General features: G+C 44.4%; 1 protein-coding gene across 2 annotated transcripts in view; it reads right to left on the bottom strand.

Moving 5' to 3' along the window:
- Window positions 1–27,422, bottom strand: part of ASB5 (ankyrin repeat and SOCS box containing 5) — a 41,897-nt gene that overhangs the window by 11,996 nt on the left and 2,479 nt on the right. The window contains exon 1 of one of the 2 annotated variants that reach the window (XM_054566199.1): window positions 416–2,428. The exons of the other annotated variant lie outside the window; for it this stretch is intronic. Coding sequence (XP_054422174.1) covers window positions 416–476 — 61 coding nt within the window. The 5' untranslated portion in view covers window positions 477–2,428. Of the gene's footprint in view, window positions 1–415; window positions 2,429–27,422 lie in introns of those variants that run through there. 2 annotated transcript variants of the gene reach the window in all.

Here is a 27,422-nt window from a genome sequence, read left to right as displayed (position 1 = left end):
ATGCTTTATATTACAAAGATTGACAAGCTTTCTCAAAACGAAACAAACTATAAATATCTCCATATACAACAATTCAGTCAATTTACAATCTTGTTAGACTTTTATTTGATATCTAAGATTTTTTAAAATGTTCCATTGAACTCTTTAGGATAAATTATTCAGTGTGAAAATCGTTGTACAAAGTATCTGCGCTCATAATTTCACCACTCTGATCAAATGCCTGCTCTTATGGTTTCTCTGTCTCTACCCAGGAGGTGACTCTGAATATATTTAGCAACAACACTAGTTCCCAGACATCTGGTATTTAATTTACAGGGGGAGAGCCTGTCCTGATCTGTAAACATCCCATCGCTAGAGCAAAAACATTCGCGTCCCTGGATACACACGGTTGGCTTGGTGAGGGTCCGCGCCGTACCTAAATCACCGTCTCCCCAGGGCACCTCTAGCCAGCCGCTGTTGAGGTAAACCCGGCTCATCTCTCTTTTTTTATCAGCATAAAAAAATGACTTGTCACTCGCTAGCTCTATTCGGCCATTTTAAGGAGCTCGGAGCTTCTCGTAACATGACCTTTCACCTTCAAAACGAAAAGCAGCTTTTGAAAATCTGATTTGTTTTCCAAATGGCCTTTCCTTATTACCACCCTTGTTTGAGAAATCGCTGGTCCAAACTTTATTTATTTTTCCCCTTACAATGTGTGCCCTGCAATGGAACGAAAGTATTACAATCTGATCTCTGCCCACGGCTGTGATGAAACAGTTTTGCTTTTTTAGGAATGCTTTGGCTGCTCCCCATCTGAGCCCCACACGGGAGCGGGCTGTAGCCTCACTGGCGAGGTTAGGAGCAGTGACGTCTTCATTAATGAAGCAGAGTGCAAGCAGCTAATACATTGCGTAGCTCCCTTTTCTATAAAGTACTAAGTCGCCATTCTCCTTCCTATGGAGGTGGCTTTACCACCCAGCCAATGAAACTTCCATTAAGACCCCCAATTGCACAGGCACTTTCTAAGCTTCTGTGTGTAACTTCATGTGATCTTTCTTAAAGAGGATCCCCCAATATGGAGAAGCTTCAGGCCCCACAACTTCTGGCTCACGCCTACTCACAAGTTGACAAAATAATTAAAAATCGCCAGGCATTTGCTGATCTCTATTGTTTACTCTTCTGTTGACCAGATGAGTCAGAGGAAAGGAGCCACATAAATTCTGGAGGACAAGGTTGATACGAAGGGAAGCGATGTGTTATCAAAACCTGTCTCTTCAAAGGTGGGGACTGTCCTTGCCTCTCCACTCCCTCCGCCTCTCTGAAAGTTCCCTCAGCATCATACTAGTCCAGATCTGAAACCACCAGATTCTTCTGGGCCTTGGGAACTTCAGGTAAATATCCTGAATTACAAGAACGTGCAAGCACGCTCACGGTTTTCTTGTTCAAGGCCTAGAGCCCCCATTATTTCATAAGGAGATAGTGTGTGGGCCGAATAGAAAAACAGCAACACAGGTAAGTGAAAGAACTGTGTGGCTTATCTCAAGAAAAAAGACTAAATTTTCAACAGATTGTGGTTTCCAAAATCAAGAAAGAAAGAGTGTTTAAGCCGTTTTTCTGACAACAGCGCTGCTCTGGGAAAGACACTTCATTACTGATCTTTGGTGCCGTGGACACAGCTCACTGGCCTTCATCAGATAGACCCAACTTCCAATTCCAGCACAGATATGAGTTATGTGACCTTTGGCAGTTATTTAAACTTTGGACCTTGTTTTCTCCACAAAGAGGACATCCTACCTAGGGCATAGGATTGTAGTGAGTGTGAACTACTTAGTATCTGACCAAACACATTTGAACTATGACAATGCAATCCACCTTCCGTTTGAAACAATCATTTCCATACACCTGCCCATGAGTTTTTGATTGCATCTTCTAAAGAGAAGACTGACTAACTTATTTAAGATGACGTGGCCTTAGCTCATCTCATTCCTCTTGCCTACATACCTGCGGGAGATACCAATATTGGGTTGGCCAAAAAGTTCATTTAGTTTTTCCCCGTAGGATGGTTCTAGTAGCACTTACTTGTCCTTAATTTCATTTGAAACAATTTTGTTAAATTGTATTGTGACAGCTCTCATATCAGTGTGCATTGAAAAAAAACATCAAAACTGGTGAATTTTTGTGTAGCCATTCTAACATTGAAGATGGAAGAAAATATGCAACATTTTTGGCATATTATGCTTTATAATTTCAAGAAAAGTAAAAATGTAATTGAAACGCAAAGAAAAAAATTTGTGCAGCATATGGAGAAGGTGCCATGACTAATCAAATGTTTCAAAATAGTTTGCAAAGTTTTGGGCTGGAAATTTCTCGCTGGAAGATGCCCCACCGTTGGTAGGCTAGTTGAAGTGGATAGCGATCAAATCAAGACATTAATTGAGAACAACTGACATTATACCATGTGGGAGAGAGCCAACATACTCGTAATATCCAAATCAATAAAGTTATTGGTGAAAATGAAAAAGGTGTTTTTTTATTTTACAGGAAAAACAACCCTAAATTGACTTCTTGGCCAACTCAATAGCTAAGGAACGGTCAAAAGTCAGGGACATCATCACATCCATGTGGCGACTCCCCAGTCCACAGTCCGTCCCTGGCCCCGCACCAACCCCAGTGCCGCGTCGTCTTAAGCACGATGCGGCCACGCTGTTCAGATCGCTTTTTCTCTCTTTGTTTCCACTGATGGATATCATAGGGTGAGGGTTCCATGTCGCAAAACACAATTCTACTACATCCAAATGACTACTATATAACATATATCAATATTTCATTCTATAGGCTTATTATTATTGATTTAGTTAATCCCCTATTAAATGATATTTAGGCAGCTTTCAGGTTTAGGGAATCAACAGTATTTCCTATCTTTGTGACTGTGTCTAATTATCTGCTCAGTGTAAATTCTTAAACTTTTGACATACATCATCAAGTTATCTCCAGCAAGATTGGGCCTATTTATAGTCTCATTAAAAGTGCTGGAAAAAATTTGAAACTATATCTTAAGAAGGTCCCTAAGTTTTTTCTTTTTTTCTTTTTTTTAAATCAAAGCATGGGACATTCCTTTTTTTTTCTAATTTTAATATATTTAAGCTATATCAAAAAGGTGTAAAACTGTATTTTCTTTACATAAAATTAGATTTTTAACATAACATTATAGCTCATTTTCAACTTCTGGAATCGCTCTTCACTGAGGACAGGTGAGACGCATCAAGGTGGAGTACTTTACTGGTTTTTAAATTCTTTATCACGTCCTCTAACTCTTATGTTGCTCGTCCTGTGGTCAAGTGCCTGGGTGGGCGGTGGTCACTTCACTTCAGGAGGAATGGAAAGCTCTTGGTTCTACACTAATTGATCGCAGGCGTTCTTCCCAGGACCTTGAGCCTATTTACCACTGTTGCCCAGCACCCGGCGCAGCGCCCAGCACCCGGCGCAGCGCTGTGCCCGGAGTCAGTCCTCAGTCAACGCGGGTTGAATTGTTCAATTGCCTTCTTTGTAGGTAGCCACTTTCTAGCCATGCTAATTTGTTCTTAATCTTTGCTGATAATTGCATCGTTCAAAAGTAATTAAAAGGAAACGTAATTTGGATTGAGGAAAAAGAATTAGTTTGCTTCCTTGATCTTTTAAAGAAAGGATAATATGTCATCCTGTTAAAAAATATGCTTTGGATGTCTTAAAATTTTATAATAATTTTATCAGTTCTCTTCAGACTCCAACCGTCACATAGAAATTCAACTCTTCCAATTTGGGAGGCAGTGGAGGGTCATTTTTATCCCTGAATCTTCGTTTCCAAACTTCAAGTCCATCATCAACCGTGTTTATATTCTACTAAAATGAAAGTTCGGTTATTCTCTCTAAAATTAATTTCCTCACTTAGCTCCTCTTTGGTCCAGTGCCATTCTCCTTTCTACCTTTCATGTGTTCCTATTATAAAAACGACTAAGTTTGTGGCAAGCACTTTAAAAAAGTTGTTCTGCTCATGTTCTTTTCTCCACCTGCCTCGTACTTTCTGGTCCAATTTAAATGATTCAAAATTGCCAAGTTTAATTGCTTACAAACAGTTCCTCCTGCTTAACAACATCTTTCCTTGCCTCCATATCCCCTAGAAACACCTGCTGAGATGGAAGGGCGGAGCTGCCTCAGGCCTGCGAGTTTAATACAGTCACCCAACAGGGTGGGCAGGTGCATTTCCTGCGCGAACGCGGGAAAGCGCAGGGCGGCCCTGTGCCATGCTGTGCGTGACATGTCCGCATCTGCCTTCTCGGAAGCGCCCCCGGGTTCAAGTTAGTATTTGCAAACACAGGTCAATGGAGTTCACGTCAGGAGCCAGCAGACTTGCAATGGCCGCGCTACTAACCTTGACTGGTCAGAATAGCCCAGCTAGCGTTTCGTTTAGGAGAACATTCCTCTATCCTCGCTAGCCTTCTTTTCGAGGGGGTCTGCTTTAGGCAATTCCTTTCCACAGCACTGTCTGCGGGCATAGCGCGCTGGCCTGTCTGCGACAGCCAGGTGTCACAAGAGCAGGCGCTCTGGCCACAGGAAATACCAGCGACTGGATGCTAACTATGTTTTCCTTCCCTTCGGACTTTCACAAAGACTCCCGTGGGCTCGGTGGGGGAATGGCCTCCACGTTGAACTTGACTCCGCAGCCTTGGAGCCGGTGGATAGGTGGTAGGTGCGGTGCAGGGCGGGGGAAGGGCCCGAAATGCAGCAGCAGTTTCTATTTTTAAAGTGGAGACTTCGGCTGCAGCCCGCGGTGTTTAACTCTTTGTGTGATGGGGCCAGTGAAGACAGGTAAAACTGCTTCTCCCAGTCGGAGACAGCAGAGAAACAAGAGGTCTGTCTTTAAAACAGGACAGCCTATTACTTATTTACAGGTCCCGCCGGGGTCCGAGCTCCAGGAGAGCGCGCCTCCTGGGGCGAGGGCGCCTTCGCCCTCCGCTCTCAGGAATAAACAGCGTCTCCGCACAGGGCAGCGGGCAGCTGGCTCCGGCTGTCGCCTTGCAAGGATCTAAGTTTGGAATTGGCTTCCGTACAGAATCACAGGCGTCTTTTTTTCCCCCCCTATATAGGCACAGCCCACAATTGTGGTTTTTCCGGAGGTCACTTCTAGACCCAAAGACGTCAGCAGTCAATTTAGGGGCAGCTGAGATTTTCCACCGTAAAAGGCAGAGCAAAGAGTCGCTGGAGAGATGAGAGGAAAAACCCAGCCTGTGCCTGGCATGTTTTGCTGGCACCTGAACTTGAACGAGGCGCCCGGTCCGTGACCGCGCGAAGCATGACGGGAGGCGGAGGATTGACCCCACCGCCAACCCCGCCACCGGGAGACCCGCCAGGATGAAAATCGGTCGCACATTCAGTTACTCATCTTTATTTTGTTTTAATCACTTTTTAAAAGACTCTACCCTCTGTTGGTATATATGGAAAAAATTATTGGGGTTCTGCCATCATAGAACAAGCAGGAGAGGAAAACATCGCACGACTGAAATTATTTCCCATGCCCTGCCTGCCACGTGACGTTGCCAGGATGTGCCTCCAAGTCATCCCTAAGGGTCGCCAAGAATGTTTTCATCCTTATGTCGAATTAAGTCCTAATCCTAGAAATGATGTGACCCTGGGCATGTAGCGTAATCACAGCTCAGTTTCCTTCCCTATAAAACGAGAAGAGAAGATCCCTGTCTTCTGGCTCTAACGCTCTTTGGTTCAGACGCCACGGCGAACGTAGGAAGGGCAGGTGGCAGACGCGCTGTAGGCCTGTTACGCAGTCACAGCGAGGCCAAACAGGCCCTGCAGAACCAGCTCCGCCCAGGCCGTCAGCACTGGGGGGTTTGGGGGGAGCGGATAACCACAGGTGGGGTTAGAAAACGCGCGAGCGTGGCCAGCCGAGGGGCCTGTTCAGCCCCGCGGAGTTGCATCTGCCTGTTGCCTTTCACCCCTCGCTCTCGGGGGTCCTCCCACATCCCCGGCGGTGGCCTTAAGGGAGTGAGGTGATCGCCACAAGCCACACACTGAAAGTAAACACTAATGTTTCACTTAAGGTTTTAAATTGAAATCGAGCTGGAATACAGTATTAGTTTCCGGTGTACAATAGAGTGATTCAATATTTCTACACCTTAAAATGGGATCACCCCACTAATTCTGAGACTAACCTGTCACCGTGCAAACCTCCTACAATACTGTTGACTGTATTTCCTGCAGAAGGAAGGGGGGCGGGGGAAGGTGAAAAAGGCAAACACCAATTTCTGTTTATAAAAGAAATTCCAATTTTAAGCTTTCGACTTTTAGGCTTTGCACTATTATTTTGTTATCGTAAAAGAAATGGAGGATGCTTTATAATAAAATTGGAACAATTTTGCTCTTAAGACAGCTTTGGACACCCTGGTGAATAACGATCCGTTTCTATGCCTGCCTTCTGCGCTGGGCTGTGTGTTCCAACTGTAGGGACCGGGTGCCGGCGTCTGTGGGTTCACGGGGCGACCACTGCACTCTTAAACGGCGGGCTTGCCAAAAAATGTTGGTTTAAAGAGTGGAATGTGGGTTTCCCAAAAGAACTTCAAGCTTCAAGAGGGCTTTCTGCAGCCCGGGGGAAATGTCATACATTTCCAGGGCAGCGGGGGAAAGCTGCCGGCTTCGGTTAGCTGAGACCGCTGCTGCGCCGGCCTATGGAGTCCGGACAACAATCCACCTAAACAATCAGGTGCACTAGTGAGCTCCTTCTCTGCAAAATTTTTAACGCATCAAAAGCAAAAGTGGTTTTTAAAAGTGACTCCATGGCATTGAAGGAAAATGCTGTTGCAGTTAATTTACTACGGAGAAAAAGGGAACATGAGACTGAATTAACTGAGTATGTTCAGCTGCATGATTTCTTAAAAGGATGCACAAGCAAATGAATGTGCTCGGGACAGACTCCATTCAATGCCGGGTGTCTATGGCTGTGTAAATAAGGAAGCACTGGGGAATGTCTAAATGTACAGAAGAATCTAGCACCTTTCTTAGTGTGGATACAAAACTGGACTGGATAAACGGCAGTATATCCCTGGACCCTAGGAGTAGGCAGGAGTTTTTAAAGCAAACCAGTATTAGAGGACCCATTAATGGAAATAAGATAAATTATATTGCATAGACGATAATTTACTTCGAACTATTATGTCAGAGAAAAGCCGTGACCTGTTCCGCAGACTGGCGATAGCATGCTCCTGCTGCCCACAAAGGCCAAACTAAAAATGGAAACCCTGTAGGAAGGATGCAGGAAATGCAACAGGGCGCTTCCATTCCCAGGAGCTATTCAGTTCCCGTTTTAACCAGTGCTGATGTGTCCAAAGACTCAGGGACCTGTGTTCGTCTAGTTACACCGTTAGTGGGAGAGTAATGATAAGACAGGAAAAATATCAAAGGAAAACGATGGAAATCATCAAAGGGCTAGAAGCACTTCTATGGGAAAGGAATCCTAATCGTTTAGATTCTTTAAAATGGAAAGTTGAAATCTATGAGGGATTATAATGGAAATCTACAACATCATCCAATCGCATGGTTAGGAGTAAATGGACTTTTTCAAGAAATTCTGAGAAACTGGAAAGTTGGACCAATCACCGTCTACAGTTTTGAAAGGTAGATTTTGGACACCAATGTAAAATGTAAACTTTTCCTTTCTTTTTAGTTTACACAACCAATCACAAACTTCAGGAGCTCATTGCTTCCAAAAGCTGGTGTTTAGCTGAATTAAAGGAGGAATAATCCACAGATAAAGATTTTTGATGGGATATTCCTGAGTTTGGGGACTTAGATTTGTCAGAAAAAGATCAAGATGAACGGACTCCTCCGTGGGTGAGGGACGCAGCCCCCCCCGACTCGCACACTATGGAATCGTTCAAACACAGAAGCTGCCCACCACCCAGCTTAACAGTTACCAACTCACAGCTAGTCCTGGGTCGCGCACAACACCCCCTTCCTAGGATTACAATCCCCACTCCTAGGATTGTTTCGAAGCAAAGATCACTATATAATTTCACCCATAAATATTTCAGTATGTATTTTAAGAGACGAGGAATCTTAGTAATCATAACTACAATATCATGATCACACAAAACTGTAATTCCTATGTATCAGCAAATACAGGTTGGTGATTTTTATTTTCTCAAGAGCAGCTCAGTTCATAAACTCCTTTCTCTAAATACACCTAAATTGATACAACCCTCAAATCCCTTATCTCTGGGCAAAAGTCTGCGATTTCTCCATTTTCTAAAATGCCTTTAAAAAAAAAAATGAATGTTAGTTTTTCTGCATTACCAGGAGTTCACTAAGTACAAGATAAAATCATCACCTTAAACCATCACAAAGATTCTCTTTTACCTGTTGGTGCTAAATTTCCACCCTGGCAAAGCCGCATCTGGAACAGGCCATTGTTCAGTTGCTGGCGTCGGCCTGGCTGTGAGTGTCTTCACAGAGCCACACGTGTGTACAATTCAAGAGTCACCTCAGAGCCCCATTCTTGTTCTGCTTTATTTTTTATTGTATTTTACTTAAACATGAGGGCCTTGATCTGCTGGCCTCGCGACAGGGGGCGAGGCAGGTGGGGTCCGAGGGCAGGCCTGACTGAGTGTGCTGGGGGCGTGGATGGATTGTTCCCTGACAGTTACCCTGGGCTTCAAGGTCCTTCACGGCTTATACAAAGGTTGCTGGGAAACCTACAGTGACATCTTGTGGTTTCTGGTAGCGCCTCTCTGAGTGGGAAATGAGTGGCTGGGAAAGACCACCCGCTCTAAAAAGGCCCGACTAGAGAGAAAAGACACATGGATCAGCAGAAAAGCACACTTCTAACATCAGGGACTGAACACTGTGGAGGAGGGTGTTGTATTGGCTTGTGTGTGCAGGCCTGGAAAATAAATGATTAAGAAGGTCTATTCAATGTTACCAACTCTTGAGGGTATGATTAAAAAACTATAAGCATATGATAAAATTCAGTTAAATAGAGGCTGAAGTAATAATGTATTCCTGCACAAATGTGTGTTTATTGTAGATACGGAAACAAAATGGTGAGGGACAGATAATGTACCTGTCCCCAAAGTCCAGGAAATGTCACACGAAGAGTGATTCTCCTGTAGCTGCAACCTGAAGGTGATTTTTACTGGGCTCAAATGTCTGTTCATATGAGAGCTAAAGTCTTCCCAAAATGTTTAAAATATCTTCTATAATGTTGTAAATAAAAGACGTCTCTAAATTTGGAATATTTTAAACTATGCCAAGTGACTTAAATGATTTTTTTTAAGAGATAACAAATACTAATCACTACGTGTGGAAAGAAAATAATAAAATACAATTTTAATTCAAAATACATAAATGCTTAAATCATGGGAGACTTACATAAACTCTGCTAAGGCATATTCATTTCTAGTTGTGTAATGAAAGAATGAGGCGGGGGAAGTCATGCATGCATGCATTCCTTCGTTCGCCATTTAGCAAGTGCCAGTTGATGGGTCCCGAGGTCACAAAGTGAGGAGAGAGTTGCTGCCACTTGAACCTGGGACTCTAGAGAGGCATTTTAGAATGGCATGGACCTCAATTACTGTCTAAGTGGCCTGCATATGTCTGGGAATCGAAGGTTCTTCCAGTCACGACAAACTCAGAAATTCCCGTCGCCAGGTTACAGCGATGGCCCCTTACCTACTAGAAATGTCCACAAAAGAGCTGATTTACGTATAATTTTCAGTGAAGTTTAATAAGTTGTAAGCAGCGTAGCATGACACTCAATCAAGAAGACTAGACCTTATCACAGACAGAGCATTTCCATGACTCAGATTTTCATGAAGCCCCAAAGAATTTCGTGGTAAAGTAGGCCAAACTGGCATTGCCATTACACTTACCACAGTATTTCTGAAGTCGTTTGTCTAGTGTGTAAACTGTTAAATTAATGGAAAGGAATCAAAATTAAACATGCCACTGGGGAAGAAAATCAATAAGGAAGATCTAACCAAAGACATTGATTCTGTCGTAGAAAACAGGACTGGACATTTCTCCAGACTTCTGTTAAACACATAGTTAGAAGAAATAATTTACTACAATGAAAATTATTTGCATTAAAAAAATCCTAATTTTATTTTCTAAACACAATACACAGAAATAAAATATTTTGAATTCTCATTGATGTGGCTTTTTAAAATCAGTTTTGCTTGTATTAGCGATTTGTCTACACTTGGTTTAACAAATCTCAGTAGAGCCACTCCTTCCAGTATGAGGTCATGATTAGGACCCTCAATTTTACCATTAAACCCAAAGAAAAGACCAAAATCACATGATCGTTTCCATAGGTGCAGGAAAAGCATTTGATAAGTTACAGGACTCATTTATGATTAAAAATACTCAGTAAAGTGGGAGTAAAGGGCGCATGCCTCAATATAATAAAGGCCCCTATACAAGAAATCAAAAGCCAGCATCATGCTCAACAGGCAAAAATTAAAAGCTTTCCCACTAAGATTTGGAACAAGACAAGGGTGTTTGGTTTTGCCACTTCTTTCCAACATAATATTGGAAGTTCTAGGCAGAGCTATCAGGCAGGAAAAAGATATAAAAGGCATCCAAATTGGAAAAGTAGAAGTGACACTCTTTGTTGGTGGGTGAACAATAGTGTAATAGGAAACCCTATACACTCCACCAAACAAACAAACAAACAAACAAACCCTCCAAAGCTGAGTCTGTATGCTAGGTCAGTCAAAGGTTAAACGTGCTACTTTGGGAAAGTTACTTAATTCCTTTGTGCCTCAATTTTCTTATCTGGAAAATGGGATGGCAATCCTACCTCACAGGGTTAAATGAATTACTCCATAAATAAGAACAATGCCTGGGACACAAACCTCAATTACTGTTAGCGTTTGTGGCATTATTCTTGCTAGTGTACGATGTGAATATAAAGGCATCATTCATGCTAACGTTGTCAAATCTTGTCTATCTAGGAGCCAAGCTCATGAGCAAATTAAAAGCTCACAGTTCTCAAGCACTTTGGTTACCGGCAAACCCCACACATTTTCATGGTTCATTCATTGCTCTGTGACGATGGTGCATGTAAAACAGCCCTTGGTAGCTACTGCAACCTCATTGCTCTATAACTGGAAACAAACAGACAACCCAGCAAAAACAGCCCCATGAAAAGGAAGCAACAAAAAACACACAGACTAGAAGAGTTGCAGACTCAGATAACTCATTACCCCTACATCATGGTGAGTCTATGGTTGCAACGGAACATAGGCTTGTTGATATAATATATAATTGGACATTGGTTGATATAATATATAATTGACCAGCCATTTTCATGTAAAAGTCAGAGTGTATAAACTACTTAAAACATGAGAAATGAAAGAAAATAAATAAATAGATGGAAGGGGCTACAGATTTTAAAGTGATCGGAAATAGAAAGTCTCTAAAATATTATCAACAGTCCCTGAGTTCTGGAAGACTGTGTCAGCCGGGGCGGGGGGCGGGGCCGGGGGCGACGGCAGAATATTTGGACAGTCCCCAAGTGAGGTTTACTAAATTAAGTTGAATTCAACCCAAGTTGAATTGTACCTAAGTGTTTCGCCAGGTAAATTCCAGTTTAACAAAAAGCTGATGGCTGTTCATGTCTTACACTGAAAAATCCCTTGATAAATTTGTCATTACCTCGGGGCTTTCAAATGTTGATGTGAAAGTGGGCATAACCCAATCTGTTACTTCCTCACGCCTACTTTTCTTCCCAAATTCCTCTCGACTGTGTCCATGTTCATTAACTTCCAACACCATCAACCTTGAGTGGGGGGCCCAGCCCAAGCTACTGCATATTGCTGTGCTGTAACATCAGCTGTTCTCCCTCCATCCGTTCTGGCCTGCAGCCAAGCAATTCTCTCTTCATGGATTAAGTGGTATGTCTGGGACTTGCTTCAAAATAATCCCCACGGTAACGTTTGCAAGTTTGATTGTGGGCCTCTGCGAAAGCAAGGCTGTGTCTCCTAATCGGACATATCTTTCTGCTCAATTTATGGGCCAAGATGTTACTCAAGGTTAGGACACTTTATCATAATAGATTTCTTAGAAAGCTAATTTCTCGTGCGAGATTTGGCTTGCTGATATTTTATTTAAGACCTTTGCATCGATTTTCATGAGTGAAATTCGATTAATTTTTAAATTCCATTTCCCATCTTCTTCTCTGAAAGTTATATAGTGTATTTTTTTTTAACACCGTGCCTAAAATTTTATGCAGATTCAATATTAGGGAAAGCTACAATACAGAAGCCATACTCTTGCCTGTACAAGTGACATTTTTCACATAGGAATTTGGAGGGACGCCGGCCTCATGCACCACGCACAAGTTCACTGTTGGATGGGGCGTCATGTGCAACCACATTTGCATCCACACCTACTGAAGTCTCAGCACAAAACACAAGCCAGCTCCTTACTGTCTGCCAGTGATCAATCGAAGGTACTGTATGCAAGCGAAACCTGGGGCCGCTCCTTAGAAACAAGACCTCACATCCAGTACAGTCTTCCTCTAACCATGGCCGCCTCTTGGACAGAGCTCGGTTTTATCCTGCCACCAAGTGAAAATGCCACCGGGAACACCTCCGTTAGGAGACCCATGTCTTCCCCCCGGCCACCACCCTCCTGCCAGTCTGTCCTCTGAACCTGTTCCCAGAGCTCCCAGGTGGCTTAATCCTTCCTCTGTTCAATGAGTCACACTCTGTGAACCAGGTAAACAGAGTGAGACGCAAAAAGATCTCCCCCAGTTGCTCTTGGTATAAAATTGGTAAAGGTTAAGCCTTTTACAGACTTTGTGAAGATAGCTGATAGGCTAGGATATAAGAGGGAGAAAACAAAGAATAATGTTGTTAAGTCAGATTTTTCTTAGAAAAGCATTTAAAAAGTTGGAAAAAAGATTCCTCATCTTAAAAAAGAACTTTCCAGAACACCTGTTAAAAAGGTGCAGCAAATGTGTCTTGGAGGCCCGGAATGGGCCCTGAAAGATCACAAAGCTTAACCCAGCATCACAGAGCCAGGTGTGACCAGGCGTGGGGCGGCAGGCAGCCCATGTGAGGGCAGATGCTTGATGAGTGAGTGTGGGCGCTGTGCACCGCCTCCCGGAGAGCAGGGCGGGATGCAAACTGCATCCCTGATGCCCTGAGGAATGTTTTAAAAATGTGTTTGCAGAACCACCTCTTCTTCAGGAACTAGAATGCCCAGGTGTGTGTACAGGGGAAAAGGCTATAGCTGAGAAAGAAAGGAAGAGAGGAAGGAAGGAAGGAAGGAAGGAAGGAAGGAAGGAAGGAAGGAAGGAAGGAAGGAAGGAAGGAAGAAGGGAGGGAGGGAGGGAGGGAAGGGAGGGAGGGAAGGAAGGAAGGAAAGAGGAAAGAAAAAAAAAAGAAAGGAAGGAAGATCAGCTAACATGATGGGAATAATAAGGAACTTCCTTAGAAATGCTAATGGTTATCTACAAAAACCTTCAGAAAACATTATACTTAATGGCAAAATGTTGAAAGCTTTCCCTCTGAATACAAAAATAAAAAATGGATACTTGTTATCACCACTCTATTTAAAATTGTGCTGAAGATGCTGAAGATTTTAATCCCTAAAATAAAGGAAGAAGAAATAAAAAATGGTATAGGAAAGAGAAAGGAATAAACAAAACTCTCATATTCACAAGTAACAAGATCTTCTACCTAAAAACACTCCACAGAACCTACAGATTGTTACTAGAATTAATAAGAGAGTTTAACAAGGTTGCTTGGGATAGAAACATATGAAAATTAATTGTATTTCTCTATGTCTATAACAAACAGGTGGAAAATGAAAAAAATTAACAAGACACTCAGCCCAGGAGTACAAAACAATTCAGTACTTAGGAATGAATTTTAAAAACATGGAAGCCCTCCTCAGAGGGTAATCGTAAGACAATACAAGAGACATGAAGGAAAGCCTTAATATCAATGGGAGACATGGCATGCTCGCTCAGGGAAAGGCCAAGCATTTCAGAGATGTAAATTCTTCAAAAAAGTGATTGCATAACAGGTTAAATGAATTCTAACAAAAACCCAACAGGTGTTTTGTGAACCAAAAGAGTTGCTTCTAAAACGGATGTATGGAATTTCAAATTACCAAGAGCAGAAAGGACCAAACTACTGAGAAAGCAGAGCGAGGTGGGTGGCTTGCTCTACCAGCCAACAAACCGACCCCGGTGCACCGCGGTCGTGCTGCCGCGAGGGGAGGCTGCAGACCGCGGGTGCCTGTCCCCTACGCGGTGGGAATGTGCGGGCCACCCGCTGGTCAAAGTGGACTAACACCGTGCAAAAGTCAGCTCCAAGGGGGAGATTTGAAAGGAGCTTTAAGAAGAGAATACAGAAAAATACCTTTATTATCTTGAAGTGGAACAAGATTTTTAAAGTAAATTACACAAGAAGTATTAACCCAAATGGACAAGTTTTATAAGTTTGACTATTTTCAAATTAAGAGCTTCTGTTCACCAAAAGAGAAAACCCACAAAAAGAAGAATAGCCACAAAAGGCAGTTGGGAGTAACTCTTTTAAGTTTCTTCCATTTTCAATCTAGCTGTTAGAACCTATAAATAGCTTCTAAAAATCAATGAAAATCACTCCAAAGAATAGATGGCAAAATATTTGGCAGGCATATCACAAAAGAGGAAGCACAAATGTCCAATAAACATATGAAAATGGCACTGTTAGGGAAATGAAATTTAAACCATAAGATACACTTACATACCCACCAGATTGGCAAAATTTAAGAATATGAGCAATAACAAATACTTAGCAATAATGGGCAGCGCCATGGATTCCCATACACGGCTTGTTTGACTCCGGACTCAGCCATGTTGGAAAACAGAGGGACACTGTCGAGAAAAACAGAGGCCGACGTGCCCTTTGACCTGTCAGTGCCACGCCGCCCCGGGAGCTTATCTACACGGGCTGTTTACAACAATCTCACTCATCAATGCCCCTAACTGGGAATAGAATTCCCAGCATTGGAAATGAGTGAACTCAAGATACATACAGATAAAATCTTTTCTATCATGTTGTTCAGTGAAAAGAAAGAAAGGCATGAAAGAATATTTAGAGACTGATTCAATTTACATAAAATTTTCTAAAACAGGCTAAGCCCAAGCCTTGTCCAATATGGATGCTATTTATAAGAGTGAAACCCGTAAAGAAAGGCAAGAAAATGATTGCTATAAACGTCACTCTCTCTCTCGGGGCAGAGGGCATGGGCGCTATGGATGCAAGACTCCGGGGTTACCTGGGAGACTCCTGGGGTCCCAGGAATGCTCACTATTTCCCCACTGGAATGGCGGTTAAACAGCCTTTTGCTTTTACAGTCTTTTCATAAAGTCTATAAATGAGTTCTGTTCACTTTTCGCTGATATAGTTCATTTTATGATTAAGAAAGTACTAAGGAACAAAAAGAGGCCAGCCGAAAAGACTGAAATCGCAGAGGATGTTCACGGAAGACGGCACACCCGGGCAAGGGCAGAGGCAGCGCGCGGCTCTTCCGGCCCCGCGGCCCCGAGCGGCGGCGTTTGGGGCCGCCCCGCGCCCCGACTGTCCCGACCTGCAGAACGTCTGCTCTGACCTCGGCTCTGCTCCTGTGCGCGCTGAGGCGTCATGCTCACCCGCAGGAAAGGCCCGGGATGACCTGGGGACTCCCTCTCGAGGCGCACAGTGCAGAGCGCAGGAGAAGTGCGAGGGGGGCTCAGGCGCCCCGAGAGCGAGGCGCCCCCCCCGCCACCGCCCCGCTGTGCTGCCGGTAACCTGGGCGAGCCGTGGTGCGCATGTGTGAGACTCTGCCTGTGTTCTAAAATAATTGCCATTTTATGTTTCTTGGTGACGCACGACAGTTGTTTTGAGCAATCTGGCTGAGCACCGTCTCTGGGTTCCGGAATAGGGTGGGTGAGGTCATGGGTGTGATACATTCACAAGCAGGAACTTGGGTTCTCTGTGTAATAGCTTCTCTGGTACAGAAATGATTCATCGATCATTAAAATAACATGAAAAAGTCATCGCATCTCAGAGCTAAAAGTGGACTTCGACATCATCTACGTCAGTGACGTACAAATGGCTTCAAAGCCCCCTGTGCGTTCAAGGCAGCTGCCGTGTGGGGTGTCGGCCAAGCCTGGGCCTGTCTCCACACAGCACAGCCGCCGGGCGATCGGCTGCACAGATTACGCTTCCAAGCCATCACCGAAAAGGGGGCAAAGGCTTTGAAAAAAAGATGCGAACCCCACTGCTCGGGCCTCGCCCCTTCATTTTGCAGATACGGAACCCGCGGTTGAGGGAGGGCAGTTAACATCCGCCACTCAGAGCATCACCCGCTTAAGCAGGACTGGAACCAAGACTGTCGGCTTCCTACCCGCACTCTTCCCACGTGCGACGTGGGTGCTCCGCGGCTGTACCAACCCAGCGGCTGTACAGAAGGACAGGCGTCGCGACCGGGGCCGCCTCCTCGGGAGGTTTCTGTGAGGATGGAATCAGTTCCTTATCTCCGTGTGTGTCGAGGGCAGCGCCAGGCTCCCAACTGACAGCTGGGTTAGCGTTTGCCCGCCTCGTAAAAAGCACACTTTTCTCGTCCTTTTGTTCTTTTTTTTTTTTACTCTCTTTGTGCACACAAATGTTCCATTTCTACCAGCTGCCAGCCCGAGATTTTAAAAGGGCCCCGAGTCCACACGAGGAACGACGCCAGCTGCCCGTGGCCTGTGCTCTGAGCGGGACAGCTGAGGAGAAAACCCGATCCACCCCGCAGACGGGGACCGACCGTAAGAGCGATTCACACATAATCCCTCCCTTGCCGTCCACCTGGCCCCGGACACTTATCACCCCCAGCCACGCGCTCACGGAGGCTTCGGTGCTGGCAGCCGCTGAGGGGACAGGGAGGGGGTCCCTTGTTTCCACGTGCTGCGCGCCCTTGCGGGAGGGGACCCTTGAGGGGAGCCTGGCAGGGAAGGCCAGGCCCCCGGGTGCCGGCCCCGGCGCCCACATGCAGGTCCAGGCGGCCTCTCAGGCGTGGCGGCCGGAGGGCGGCCTGTCCTTGTCCACCCCCCTCCAGCCAGGAGGCCTCCCCCACCTCTCCCCTTCTGTGTCCCCAGCCCTGGGAGAGTTCTGACCCACAGATGGACCTCTTCTCCCACCGTCACCCCCAGCTGCCTGTGGACGAGGCTGCCACCTGTGTGCACAGGCCAAAGCGAGATCCGTTAAAAAAAAAATTAATTTATTCTGATCATTGCCACCACTTGGCTCACTAAGAACAGATGCTAAAGTATCTGGGGCACAGGGGGACAGCAGAGTGGGGTGAGGGTGACGAACTGCAGTGCAGAGGTCGTCCGTGACCCGCCTTTAACCGATTCCCGTTAAAAAGAAAGATGAAAAGTTTATTTATGGTTTCTTAAATTTGGGTAGAAGGGTCACTACCAGTTTATGAGACCAGGAGGAATCTGGGAAAAGTGACTGTAAGTCTGATTAAGAAGAAGGAGTGGAGGGCGGTAGTTACAGATTTAATTTCTGAGCAACATTGATTTCCTGTCTTAATTTGTTCCATGAGAATGTACTCCCAGCGCCTGTCTCTCTATTAACATTTATTCAGTGTACACAGGCCACGCCACTGGGCGAGGCGTGCTTAGAGCACACGACGCCCTATGTTGACAGTAGCAATAAAACCTGTGCACTTGAGTTTGATTTCCCTTGATGTCTCCTTTCTTTTTCTTCTTCTTTCTTGAGCCCTCCTCTCCTCAAATATTTATTAAGCACCTGCCACACGCTGGGCGCTTTTCCAAGCTCTGAGCATGAAAGGAGCTCTTGCGTTCACGGGGCTGACAAGCTGGTAATGACCTGACCTGGCGGAGCGGTCCTTGTTGAATTTGTTGGGGACCTCACGTCGGTTGGGGAGAAAGCAACACGAGGAGTCTTACATCATCCTGTCTAGTTGGGATTGTTACCAAGACCCTGCAAGATAGGCTGCAACCCAACAGAGAGAAAGCTCTGGAGAAAGGACACTGCCTGTTTCATAATGTCATCAAAGAAACCAAATCCCACGAGTGGCAGAAGCAACTGGAAGACCGGGGCTCACACCGGACTTTCCTCTGATTCAACCAATCACCTGAAGCAAGTTCCTCCACACTTCTATGCCTCTGGTCCCGCCTCTGTTAAAGAAGCACAATACTTTCTCCTTTTAGAGGACAGTTACGAGTGGAAAGGGATAGTATGGAAGGAGAGACTTCGTGAATCACCATAAATATATGGCCTGTTGTCATGAGAAAGGGTGAGGTAGGTCACGTCGAGTCATAGCGGGGGACAGAAAATGTCAAGAGACGCCCGCTAACCACCCTGTGAAGTTCAATGACCGGGCATTTGAGAAACAAGCCCCTCACTTTATGTGACAAAGGATGTTTTCCATTTCTCCTTTTCTCCTCCTTCTCTGGAAACTAACCACATAGTTATTTGGAAAGCAACACATTGATGCACTTCAATTTAAGGAAAATTTACATTTACAAAGTGAAGATAGTGGGACCCTTTTAAGTAACAAGTTTACATGGTAAGACAAAAATTCAGTAGTTTACTAAAAGCTGTTTTATGCACAACTTATAAAGCACACCATACACATATTCTGGTATACGCGTATTTGATAGCTATTGTACCGAATTTTAAACAATAGCTTCAAAAGCACCTAGGTTTTAGCTATTTTTAAAAACAACATTTCTGCTTGAATATTATCATTCTGATACTACTATGTGGAACTGGATTCCTATCATCTCGTGGGGGGAAAAAAAGGGCCAGCAGCCTCTCAGCAGCGTTATTTTGTAAGGGTCTGTTGTAAGGGCCGGACTGAGCCTCCTTCTGAAGAGGCTGGGCGTGCGGGCGGCTGTGTGGCTCTGCAGCGCCGCTCCTCAGCTTGCGAAGTCCCCGGGAGACCCCCACCTGGAGGCGGCGCATCGTCCGCCACCCTGCGCCGCCCTGCTGCTGGTAGTAACGCTCCCTGCTGACTTGATGCTGAGACTTAGCACCTGGTCGTGAACATGGGGGACCTTAATGTTCCTGCTGCCTGGATCATCACTTTGTTCCTCGATGGCCATAAAGGCAGCTTAATGGTCTTGCGCCGAAGAGAGGAGACAAGTTATTATCTGTGATTTTTTATTCTCCGAAGAGAGGCTTCGCCACCTTCAGAGCGTCCTTGAGAGGGCGACGCAGGGACAGGTGCTCCTGCAAGCTCATGGGGCGGTTTTGCAGACCTGAGAGCAGGACCCCAGGCAATTTAAAACATGGATGGAGTCTGAGGCCCTTCGATGATTTTATGAAATAATTCTGCATCCTTATTTCTGGATACAAATCTTATTAAAAAAAGATTTATTGCATCCTTCCTCATAAAGAAAAGAAGCTTTTTGTAAGATATGCCCAGTGAAAAACTGTTTTGCTGGCTTTCTGGAGAGACCAGCTGGCAGAAAGGAGAAGAAAAAATAAAGGAAAAAAAAAAGCCAAATCCCGGAACTAGTTGACTCAGTGCTCCACTCTTAGTGGTGGTGGTGGTGGTGGTGGTATTATTATTATTATTTGTCTTCCCTTTTCAGCTGCCAGGGATTAAGAGGAAAGAAAATAAAAGGGCAAGAAAACAGTCTGACAGAAGTTGACGTGCGCGGTGGGCCGGCGGTGAGGCAGCTTCGGCCTCTCTAGGCACTCACACGAAGGAAATGCTGGAAATCTGCTGACAAGCCACCTTCTCACGATGCCCTTCCAGAAAAACCCAGGTTTTCTACAGAATAGTCACAACCAGGTATTTGACCGTGTTTGCCCAGGAATACATTTCTGTCCAGCGAATTTCTGGCAAGAAGAATTTCTTGGGCAAAGTAAGGTGGCGGAAGAAATTTCTGCAAGTAACTTTAAAGCTCCCCCTCCGACCCAGCTGGGCACCAGAGCGCGCGGCTGCGTCCAGCCACAGCGGCCCAGCGCTCCGCCTCGCTGTCCCCGAGCTACGCGACAAAGCAGCGGAATTCCTGCTCAGTTGTGTATGTGCAGCCTGTTGCAGAAGACATCCGAGTACCCGGTATAGGTTGGGTCTTCAAGGCACAAAATCAACGGTTAGTTCTTGCTTCTGTTTTTGGAAAATGTTGTATTTTAAATAGTTAAAATTCAGCGTGGAAGGGGCCCGTCGACAGAGCGCATGGGGCGGCGCAGGGACAGGGGCCTGATGCTGGACGCGGCCGCCACCCGGCTCCCCTGGCGAGAGACAGGAGCGCAACAGGTGGCCGCTTGGGAAGAACAACTCTGGGTCAAAACTCCACTTCTGCTGGTTACTCACGGAAAAAGCTGGCAACTCGTGTCATCTTTCTGAGCTTCAGTTTGTTACTCTTAAATCCAACGTAAAACCGACCACTTAAGTTCCGAAAGCATCCACGAGGGAGCTAAGGGGGTGCTGGGCAGAACACATGCTCAGCAGGTAAGTCCTCGTACTGTCCTGTGCTTCTAGCACCTGTTCAGAAGCACAATTTATAGCGACTGCTTCTCTGTGTTACTGCGTTGGGGCATTCTTGTCCTGTGTTTGAAAAAGCTCAAAGGACAATATAACATTGATGGAGTGTTAATTATATACCAGATGCAGTGGCCCATGGGTTAGGTCATAAATTATATCTCATATAAAATTTACAACAGCCCCCTGAAATAATATCACTACCTCCATTTCACCAATGAAGAAACTGAGGGCTACAGACTTCAAACAACTTCCCTAAGAGAACAGACACAGCTCGAAGGCACCAGAGCCATAAAGGAAAAACTTCCATGTGGCTAAATAACTATGTTATCAGCAATGTGATTTTAAACTCCATTTCCCCCCAGTTTAAGGTTTTTTTCTTCATTCCACAAATATTTGTTGATTTTCTGCAATATCTAAGACATTGTTTTTCCAATCTGGCATTAGCAGTTATTTCAAAAACCCAGTGACTTTTTGCTCAGTAAATTGTAATTTCCTTCTGAATAACCTGTAGTCAGGTCACTATTCAGTAGCCAAGTACAATATTTGGCAAGAATCATATTTGCCTGGAGCCTCAGATTAATTACAAACTCCTTTTTTCCATTCTAATTAAATTCTTTCTCTTCCAAATCTTATTTTTGTGAACAGTCAAAATATTCATTATAAACCCGTGGAACCAGGTTTGCAGTCATTTGTATGTGCTTTTAAAAATTAAGCTCTAAACAATGACAAAATTCTCAGTCATTGAATCTAATTAACTTTCAAAAATAAAAATTCTTTTAAAAAATGTTATTGTTAATTTCAGAAGACCCTAAATATTGAGCTTCCTCAAATAGATTCCCTTGTCTTTCACATTCTTGGCGTGTGACTCCAATTAGATACGCAAGTATTTTTTTAGGACTTAACATTCATTGTACCGGCGGGGGGGTAGTCTCTCTTACCCAAACCACTCTTGTTTTGTTGGTCTGTTTGAGTAATGAATAGTAAGTGTACATAAAACATAGCTCCTATACCGGATTTTACTAGGTGAACTATTTCGTCATAACCACGGGACGTGGAGAGATGGAGCAACACTCAGATTTTCACTTAGCTCCTTTTTTTCAGTCCCTGGGGAGTCACTAATGGAGGAGCAGTTATTCCTTCTCAGACTCCACAGATCTGTGCTACCACGCATTTGAACCCCACAGGAACCTGCACTTCATCCTCTCCCTAATTCCCGATTCTGGATCATGGCTCTAGAAGGAAATAAGACACAAAGCTCCCAAATTCTGGAATCCAGTGAGTGCATCATTTCATTCTAAAAATTACTTACTACTTTACTTGATGGATGATAGGAATCATCATTTTTCTGGTGAATGAGGCAGAGTCGGGAAACAGAATTAGCTCATAAATCTCAGCGGCTAATCAAACCGTGTTTGGCTGTTGCTGAGGAGTCCAGCCGCTCCGAGTTGCTATTTAACTGCTACCGTAGGGCGCCCGGACTTCTTTAGAGAAAGAATAGCTCCCTGTAGCACTTTGGCAGCAGCCGACCTCACTCAATCCACGAACGAGGGACGTGGCCAAGTCATGATGGCTAAGAGCAGATTCGCCACGGTTTGGCCTCAACTTGAATTGTCTCGTTCTCCGTTTTCACTTGTATCAGGCCGCACACTTGACGACCGAGAGGAGCCAGTGTTTCTATTTAAGAACAGGCATGGCATTTCGGTATTAAATTTCAGTTTGTTTGTACTCTGCCCATAGTTTAAGACCATAAGCCTTCTGGAAAGAGTATATGTATTTCTAGACGTTTCTATTTTGCTCAGTAGGTAACGGTGCCTCGGAGATGGAGCTGCCCTGAGGAGCGGGAACGCCTCCTCGCCCTCTCACAGGTAGTGACCGTTGTTCTAACCCTTCGGAAAGAACGTTGAAAGGGTACCCGGCCATGACCCATTTTACAGGGTGGTTAGGTTCCGTAAAGATGTGTGCGACTTATGTTATGCTCGAAATAAACTGGGACAGTTTCTTAGAGGACAGATTTTTGAAAACCTGTCCCACAGTAACCAATGGAAAATTACAGGATTGGAAAAAAGATCATTCTCATATGTTAACCCTCAGCCCGAATTTCATGGAGTGGACTTCTTTAATCATAGGCCACCTAAGGGTGCTGACGGTTACGAGACTCCCTGGCCTCTCTGTCTGGGACCTGATATTCTTTGGGCCTTTTCAGTCTAAACAGCCAATGGTCTGCTTTGTGGCATTGCTGATAGAAGGCTGCAAAGAGGGAATGATTTTCCTTTGTGGAGCTGGTAAAAAAGAAAAGCCAAAAGTAGGTCAAGTAGCCCCTAGTGAACCCTGTCTCCCTGCCTCCCTCCTCCTTCCCGAACTTTTCGAGGTGGTTTGGGAGGAAGAGCCACGGTTTGCCTGCCACTGGAGACACACTCTCCTCTCTCTTCCCCAGGTCAGGCAGTGAGCTTCAGGCACTAAGACGGCCACAGGGACCCACGGAACTGCCCCGGACCACCCTGGGAAGGTGCACTGCGGCATCAGCGTCAAGTAGGCGCTCCACCTTCTCCGAGATGTGGGTCATGAGGTTACACCAAGGATCTTTGAAAATGCTTGTGGTGGTCATCATCTCCGTCATCAGCGAATGACTCTTTTTTGTAGGTTAAATCCAGTGAGGCATTAGAAAGCTCTTAATAGAACTATTAGCTCTTGGAAGTGTGATTTGAGAAGATGTGTGTTTATTTTTCACATTGGCACCAACCACCCAACTATGTGTCATTTTGTAAGATTTATATGTCAACCTTCATCCCAGTTGAACCAGGCTTGTTTAGTTCCACTTCTAAACTTCCTCTTTCTTGTTTGTTGTATGCGGCCATGTTTCATCTCCCTTGCATGTAACCATTTATGTTCTGCTACGGAAGTTTTACCCAAAGATCCACCTTCTCTATGAAGTTCCTGATGCTCTCAGTGGACCTCCTCAAGGAACAGTCCTTGCAGAACTGAACTGCTTTCAATGCAGCACCTTACAAATTTCTACTGTCTCATTGATTGGGTGTTTTACATGTGCAAGGTTTGGCTCCACTCACCCAAGGCTCCTTTTTCTCAAGAAGCAAGTCATATGCTATATGTGGTAAATATGTAAATATATATAAAGGCACACCTGCATATATACAGATACATATGTATCCATCTGTGTACATGTACCACATAATTCTGTGCCAGGAACAGAGTAGGTATCCAAGTATCTATTGAACGAAACTAAATTCAAAACTATCAGTTACGTCAATGAGTAAGAAAAATAGCGCATTTTAATAATTTACCATCTTCTAAAAGAGGCAGTAAATGGGAAACAGGTCAAGACCTGGTTTTCATTCTTAACTGTCCTTATAAAACTTTTATAAAGTTTTTAAAAATTAATCAAAACTTTCAGAGTTGACCATAACAGCGGCATCTATCAATATATACAGAATTCATTTTGAAAAATTTCACCAAAATACTTGTCATTTTTCAAAAGGCTTAGTGGATACACAATGAGCATACCTGTTCTTTCCTAAAAAATAGATTCTTTTAACAATAAAACTCGGGGGCTTTAGGGAAAGACTTAGGCAGGAGATATGAGTTAGAAATAACACAATGACAGTTGGTGAGGAGAAAAGTGAATAGGGAGTGAAGCGGGCAATTGGAGGCTTCGGAGCATTACAGTTGAGGAGCCGTGCGTGCTTATGGGAGAGAACATGCTTGCTGTTGGTACAGCTCAGATTTAACTGCATATCCCAGGCAGAAGTGCTCTGATCTCTATACTCTGTCCTCTGTGCTCCCATGGCACCTTCTTTAACCTTGCAAAACAGCACTTCCCAGGCTTTTAAACAACCCGGTTGGCTGTTTGTCTCTCCTGCTACACCAGGCTCATCTCAAGGAACGGGACTGGGGTGTGTGTGCATATTTTATCCTTAATGCCTAGCTCAGGGCCTTTGATATAGAAGATACACAAGTGACCACTCCAAGAAATGAGCAAATAATTGAATGACTAAAGGAAGAAGGAGATGAACAAAGGAAGGAGAAGTTTATCCCTAGGAAAACTGGTTCCTCCTAAGCTATCACCAGCTACGGCAAGTTCCTTAATTCCACAAATTCATGCGTTTCTCCAAATACAGAGGAAGAAGACAGACATTCATACTTTAAAATGACCACCTTTTGTAGACTTGAAACTTCGCTCCCGATTCCACTTTTCATTCATGCTATCATAATAGTTTCTTTCCAAAAAGTGCTCCGACACATCTGAAAATTAGCAGAGCTTGGGTAAAATGAAAATCTCTTTAATATTTTTTTGGTTGTATCGTTGATTGTAATGTCGTGTTTTGGTCATAGAAGAGCAGTTTTATTGATTCAAGTTATTTTATGTGGCGTTCGACCTATGTATAAAAAATGTGTCTAAAACTCACATCTTTAAGGTATTTTTATACCTTTATATAACCACCCTCATGAAAGAAGCCATCCTACAGATTAGCCTCTTGAAATTTTTCACTGCTGAGATTCTGAGAAGCGTTTCTAAGATAAGTAACCTCACACATAACCAGCACAGAAGCACCAAAAGTCACATGAAACTAGGAGCTCGTGGCTGGCGTCCATGATAAAGTGAAATTCCTGAAGTTTAAATTAAAGGTAAAAGTCCTGGGATGGATTGTACGGATGGAGAAAAAAATGGCATTACATTCTATAAAATTCTAGTTGCTTTTACTGCCCAGTTTACACTGTTCTGCACAATGACATGTACGTTGACTTGAGGCGACAAGCTTATACCGCGGTCCGTTTCCAAGAGTCAACAGTAGATTTTTGGGCTGGGGGGAAGCACGCTTAATGGCAAGCCTAGGACCAAACTTATCAAACTACAAGCGCCAATGATTCAGATGATTCCATGTCTATCCTATATTCTATAAAAGTCTCAACCGTGAAAAGAGGGATCTGAAGCAGGTGGGTGTCATGAGACTGCTTTTCAAGCAGCCCCCAGACAGACATTACCTTGATGGGTTTACCACAGTCTAGAATTTGTCCACAGCCTGGCAGGCTCACAACCTGATCTATCAGCAAACGGAGCGGATGCACAAGTCAGAGGCGTACCTACACCTCCAAGAGCACAAAACTCTACAGACGGGTATCGGGAGGCAAATACATGAATTTACAATGAAGACTGTCGGTATCTGATGGACTAAAACCATGCTGGGGCAAGTCTACATGGAAAGCCACATCATAGCCAGAGGCCACTCGGTGTTGAAAAGGTGGGACCGAGGGGATGCGTTAAATAAATCAAACGCAAGAATGGGATGCGGAGTCTAGTTGATTTACCCTGATGTTTCACCCCAGAGAGGCGTGACCAAGCAGCTGCAGACCCACCCCTCGGAGTGGCATCGGCTGAGAACTGTGAATTTGCCTGTGCGGTCGATGCATCCCTCCGGTGACTGATGCATTTTCCTGTGGATATGGTATGTCTCCTCCAGGGAGACGATCAGTTCCCTGAGGTGGCATCTGCTCTCTCTGCCAATGTTATTTAAAGGAATCATCCAGTTCATTCAGTCTCCTTCTTTTTATTTTTTCTTGTCATTCTTTTCTATCCACGCCAGCACCACAAGCACACAAGCCTAGGTCCTCCTGTGCTCAGCTACTTACCTCAAGCCTGACCCATTGCCCAACTCCAAAGACCATCTTTACAGGAATCCACCTTTAATTAGGATTTTGCACGTGTCTTTTCCCAGTTTGCCCCTGCACTCACACCAGAAACCCTCAATGGCTCCTACTGCCTCCAAAGTTAACTTCAATTTGCTTAGCAGGCCACTCAAATTCTTTCACATCTGTGCCCAATTTATGATCATTTTTTTCTACTTCATAAACTGTCTACTCCCATTGTACCCTAATCTATTGTCTCTTAATATTCTAGGGTACCCCTAAATCCATGCTTCTTATCATTCCCAGGGACACTCAAGGTCTGCTCCACCCGTGAAGATTCCTCTGAAAGTCCACATTTGAAACTGACCTTTCCATTTATTAGATTCATTTGCTATCTAGTGTATCTGGAAAGTAACTATTATAGGCTGATATACTATCTGCTCAGTTAGAATAAACTACTTACAGGAGGGAACAGAACATTTTGCCTCTGCTATATTCTGTTTCTTTAGTTCCTTGATGGCAGGGAGGCTCAAAAACAAGAGCTTAGAACTGGCTCTGTCCATGTGCAGGTAAAACTACTGAACTTCCTTTGGCACCTAAGGTGGAACTTGAAGAGCATTACCTTCAGCAGGAGAGAGGTTTTGGAAGATCAGTGTGCTCCCTGACATCCTCATTTGCTAGCACAGTTGAAAACACCTTTCGACTCCTGTTAGTCTCGCTGTCTGCATCAAAAGTAGAGGGCTAGCTTTAAAAATGGACGACAACTCTGATATATAGAGACCGTCTTTAGGACCTTAAACAGGAAGAATGATACAGGAGCTAGTGACAGAGACAAGTGTCACAAAGAGGTCTCCAGTATGACGGTGGAGGTGATAAAAGTCTTTGGTACAGAAAAGGAAAGGGCGGATTTTAGCCGTATTGAAATAACAAAGGGAGCAAGAAGGGCATAACCTTAAGAGTTTTAGCTTTTCTGCCTCCCTGCTGTGTAGATATACCTTGGTCTCAAGCCTCATTGGAAAGTCACTTTAGAAAGCCGCTTTAGAGAGACTGCCTGACATTTGTCCAATACCATGAGCTACTTTGTGGGAATAGCTAAGAAGACACGGTTTCTTTCATTTCATACAACAGTACTACTGCTCATGGGGAGGACATCCAGCATGTTGTCAACAGGGTCTTCTGCGATTATGAAAGACATGAAAATACCAACATCAGCTCATATTTCGTGGAATTTGGCAACCCCACATCAGAAATGTTGGGGAACCATCTGGCTG

The sequence above is a fragment of the Pteronotus mesoamericanus genome, unplaced genomic scaffold (assembly GCF_021234165.1).
Source record: "Pteronotus mesoamericanus isolate MK-2021 breed Mesoamerican mustached bat unplaced genomic scaffold, CSHL_Meso_final contig_169, whole genome shotgun sequence".
Lineage (NCBI taxonomy): Eukaryota > Metazoa > Chordata > Mammalia > Chiroptera > Mormoopidae > Pteronotus > Pteronotus mesoamericanus.
Note: the sequence above shows the minus strand (reverse complement) of the source record. Positions and strands in the feature narration are given on the sequence as shown.